The 5,028-nt window shown below is 40.8% G+C and overlaps 1 protein-coding gene across 1 annotated transcript in view; it reads right to left on the reverse strand.

Moving 5' to 3' along the window:
- Positions 1-184: 184 nt before the first annotated feature.
- TRPC5 (transient receptor potential cation channel subfamily C member 5) overlaps positions 185-5,028 on the reverse strand; it is a 176,909-nt gene continuing 172,065 nt past the window's right edge. The window contains exons 9-10 of the mRNA XM_019632331.1: positions 4,231-4,320; positions 185-2,424 (exon numbers count right to left, since the gene is read on the reverse strand). Coding sequence (XP_019487876.1) covers positions 1,732-2,424; positions 4,231-4,320 — 783 coding nt within the window. The 3' untranslated portion in view covers positions 185-1,731. The remainder of the gene's footprint in view (positions 2,425-4,230; positions 4,321-5,028) is intronic.

Consider the following 5,028-nt stretch of genomic DNA (forward strand, 5'->3'; position numbering starts at 1 on the left):
CGGGAAGAGCGCAATGATGGTGCCAACTTGGGCCAGTGAAGCAACGTCCTCCACAACTAGATTGAAGAACAAAACGACAGCAACTTGTCTGTTTCCCTTCCCCCAAATCCCCAGCGCTGTTCTCATCCCCTAGTTCCCCAATAAAAATCTTTAAAAAATAAAATAAAATTACGAGTATATTTGAGTTTGGAATACATTTTTAACTTTTAAATGTGTCAGTCAAAATTTAAACACCTAACTCTCTTACATTTCTGAGCTACACACTTAATTTAATCTCCCAGACCCAGACCTAGGTAGGGCTGTTTCAGCTCATATGTTAGAGTGAGGTGGGGATACCTTTGTGCTAACGTTGGTAAAAAAACAAAACAAAAAAAACCAAAAACACGCTTTTTCAACAGGTTATTGCTTGGTGGTTATTGGCTCTAATATGATGACCATATGCATTATGGAGTTCATTTTTTAACCTGCAGCTTTGTATTCTGATGAGGTCCTCTTAAGCTGTGGAAAATAATTTGTTTGGATGTATAAATGCAGCTTTCTTTGAAGACAGTATAATTTGGATCATGTTTATAGTTCCATGAACTCAGTTGGGTTATGTTATATACCCAACATAAGTTTACACATGCAATTCCATTGCCCCCAGGGAATATTAAAACAGCAGCCTGAATCAAGTTATCTAGACCTAAAATTTTTTTGTGTTTTTATCAGAAAGCAATTAATTTTAATGCAGAAGTTCTTTTTAGATTTCTACGCTTCAACAAGATGTCATTTTTCTGATAAAAAAATACTTTCAAAGCCAAGCTTTTATCTTAGAAATGCTTTTCAATAGCAATGATGATTAAAACTATCAACAGTAGATAGGACCCTATAAATACACCAGCTAATTATTTGTTCTTGCCAATGTATGAGATATAATTACTATTGTTTAGAATGCAGAAGTTCTTAAAAACAGTATACATCCTAAGTATCAATCTTGATACTATCAAATTTTAAAATGTAGTAAGTTATCTGAAATACACAAGCCCAGGAAAGGAATTCAATAACTTATTAGATATGATGTATACTGTGGGGTAAATATTCATTGGCACACATTAGGAAACTACCACATCTTTAAGAAACAAAAAGTTCAATAGCCCCCATGATAAGGAGAGGTTAGAGTGTTTAAGAACAAAAAGAACAAGAATGCCAGTTATACCTAGAAACCATAAGCTGACAGTTCTTTGCAGGCTGTTCAGTCTCCTTTTGATGCTGTTCACTGAACCAGAATGGGCAGCGTGGAGCATTGATGGGTAACAAAATGGGCAGATTAGTTTGCCTCATCTGAGAACTGGTGGGAATAGCTGAGCACATCCCTCAGCCTGGGGAAATGGTGTGAGATATTGAGGAAGTTAAGGAATCTGCAGCAGCAACAGTGGTATCTGGGGCTTCAAGGAAGCAAGGGTAAGAAAAGCAAGACCAGAGGGTTAAGCACCCACCTGCACCTCTGCTAATTAGTGGCACACACCGCTTCGGTTGGTTGTGAAATGGACTTAGTGTTTACAGGTATAAAAAGCAAATCATAGCAGTAATAATAACAAGAACAAAAATGGAGAATGTGGCTATAATTGATGGTGAAAATAATAGGCATTTCCCTCTCCTTTCTGGGAGTGGGGGCAGTGAGGGAATCATACTCTATGTCACCTTTCAGAGCAATTTTACGTTGAGTTCCGAAACAGGTAATAGGGGCTTGACTTAGAGCTGAGTTGTAACTTGTTCTTCCTGTCCATCACCCCATTTGTGCATCAGCAGGTCACAAGCCTCTCCCCAAGTTTCAAATACATCCTCTGAGGAATCTAAAAGTTTAGAATTTGAGGAGCAGATGCTGGATACGCAGTGCAGAGAGCTGGAACAGGCCAGTGGGCATTCACTGCTCTGAGCAAGGCCCTGGGCTTCACCTAATGCTACCTCACTGAGGTTAATTTCGCTTTGAGAACAGGCCTCTGCTCTCCCTTTCTCCATCTGAGAATATCTGATGTCCTGCCACATATAGTGCTGCTGAGCAATTCCATCAGAAATTGTGTACATTGGCTCTGAACTGGGTTCAGACATATGACCATTAAATTTGGAGAATAGGAGACCCAGTTTCTTCAGAGAAGAACCCATGAAGGAGCGTTGGCTTGATGACTCAGCGTTTGACTTCCCTTGGGCACCACTGTCTCTTGGCATGGTTCTGATGAGAGGTGTCCCATGGCAGGCCTTTTTCTTGCAGGCTAAATTGAAAGAGACACTCTTGGATTTGGCCCGAGCCCCACCACTGCCATCATTAGTATCATCCCTCTGAGACAGTTCAGCGCTGCTGGTGGAAAAGCTCCTCCTTGGGTGTTTCCTATTTCCTAAGAGGTCAAGCACTTCATATCGAAAGCTGGAGATGTCCTGCTTTAATTCCTAGGGCAAGAGAGAAGGCGCATTATGTTAGGAAGCTTGGTCGTAGTTCAAAATAGGCACACTGGGCATCCTTTGGAATGTTCCAGGTTTTGCCTAATAGCAAATCACAAAGAACCTGAACTACCAGAAAAATCTCACATTATTCCAGCACAAGAAGAACATATTAATAATTTTGTGGGCAGGGCTGGAAATTAGAAAAATGGTACAATTGGTAAAGTTTATTTCAGAATCACTGCATCAGGAGCACACCAACAGACTAGCCCCTGCTCAAGCATTAACTGACAATTAAAGTATTAGATTAGGGCACTGGCCTCATAGGTCTAGGCATCTACATATAAAAGCGCTCCTGAAGAGGAAACGCTTTTAGGACTCTAAGGAATAAAACTAGGGAAGTGGAATGTGTCAGGTGATGAGGCTGCTATTTTTTTTGTGGGGGGTGGGGGTTTGGGGGTGGTGGTGGTGTGGGGGGAGCCCTGTTCATTCAAGTTCCTGTGAAATGTCTTCTGTCTCTAACTGACTGCCTGGATACTAGATTACTCTTTTAAAAACCATCATTTAAAAGCTTAAATCTGATCATGTCACTCCCATGCTTAAAATTTTAGTAACTTGTCGCTGACCGTAGGAAAAAGTAGAAACTCCATACCATGGACTACAAGGTTTTTCAGGGCCTGGTATCTGTCAGTCTCTCTGGTTTCCTTTCTTCCTACTCTCCCCATGCGCTCTACCATCTACTTGTATAGACATATTCCCTCTTGCCTCTGGGCCTTTTCCTGTGCTGTTCTCTCTGTCTAGAACATGCTTCTCCCCAACTTTCCCTTATCTGGCTCCTCCTTCAAGCCTCAGCTTAAAACATCGCTTCCTCAGGAATATCTGCCCTGACTTCCCAAGTCCCAGTTTAGTGTCCCTCTTCTCTGTGTCTCCACAGCACCCTGTGTTTATCCTGTTAGAATACTTATTTGTCACCTTCTATTATTATTTGTGTCTCACTCCATGAGAGTAGGGGCTGACTATATCTTGCTCACCACTGTACTCCAGCACCCAGTGGAGTGCCTGGTACATAGCAGGCCCTCGATAGATGAGTTGTACCTGTGGATTAGGATAACGGCCTTCCTATGTTCCTTCATGTGTTTTAGCATAGGGTTTCTCAACTACTTGACATGTTGAGCTGGATAATTCTTCGTTGTGGGACTAGCCTGTGTATTGTAGGATGTTTGTAGCAACCTTAGTCTCTACCCACTAGATGCCAATAGCACACACATCCCAGTGTGACAACCGAAAATGTCTCCAGACATTGCTAAATGTGCCCTGGAGGACAAAATTGGCTGGGGTTGAGAACCTCTGTTTTAGGCTAATGCTGGTACTGGGAAAATTCTAATGTTGACTGGTAGGGTTTCTTAAATCTTAGATTTAATAATATATTTTTTGGGTCTTTATCTTACATTCTTTGAAGTAAAGAGGGCCTTTAAATCTCCAGCCATCTTCCCTTTGCTATCTTTCCCCTCACCACACATACTTGCTACAGAATTTGAAACACTTAATTCCCACATTGAGAAATACCTAGAATATGAAAAGAATGCATAGGGCAGATTATTTTGTTCATAAAGCTGGTTGTGGTGACAGACATTGGTAAAATCTCTCCACCTACTGGATGACAGACTATTCCAAGTCAGAGAATAAACATTGTAGCTGGTTTTGCTGTTTTACAGGCACCTGAAACTTTATCACCAGAAACCACAAACAGCGTAAAGATTACATAATACTGAAGAAATGTGAAATGAAAAATTAAACCACTTCATGATAAATTACCTTAAAATTCTCTTCTGTTAGCCCCTCGTTTGTTTTGGAATTTCTTATCATAGCAGCCACATATCTTTTGACTAAATTCCTGATAACTTCCTGGAATTAGAAACAAAACAAAACATGAAGAGGCATTCAGTTTCCTTCTTGGGCACTCAGTAAAATAAGAAACATACACTGGTAATAAAATATGCTTGGATCGTCTGATAACTTCCTAGAATTAAAAAACAACAACAACATGAAGAGGCATTCAGTTTCCTTCATGGGCTCTCAGCAAAATAAGAAACATACATGCGTAATAAAATATGCTTAGATTGTCTTTGCAATAGAATATCCTCCCAGGATCCTGCCATTTTCTGCAAAAACCCTAACCTAAGTCCACTGGCTAAATGAAGAAATATTATGTGTCCAAATTTGGTGGCAGAGTGGGTCAGCAGGAACAAATTCACCCGAAAGGAAAATTTTCCACCTAAGCATAAGGCAAACATGGATTCACATTTATAGAATAATGACAACGGAGTAATCCTTGAATGGTCGTAGTCAATATCCTTTCCCCTCAGGCTGGATTAAACTTTAACCTTCCTGGGCTGGCCGAATGGCTCAGTTAGTTAAGAGCTCTTTCAAGAGTTTGAGCTCTGAGCAACAGCGCTTCGATTCCTGGCCCGAGCTGAACTGCCGCTGAGCTGCCAACAGGTGGCAGGATGGCTCAGCTAAAAAACCCCAAACAAACAAAAGAAACAAAAAAAGCGCTTTAACCCTCCTAGTAAGAGGAGAGTTTTGTTTCCTTTTATAAAGCTGAGAAAGCCA

This window comes from Hipposideros armiger, unplaced genomic scaffold (genome assembly GCF_001890085.2).
Source record: "Hipposideros armiger isolate ML-2016 unplaced genomic scaffold, ASM189008v1 scaffold_1124, whole genome shotgun sequence".
Lineage (NCBI taxonomy): Eukaryota > Metazoa > Chordata > Mammalia > Chiroptera > Hipposideridae > Hipposideros > Hipposideros armiger.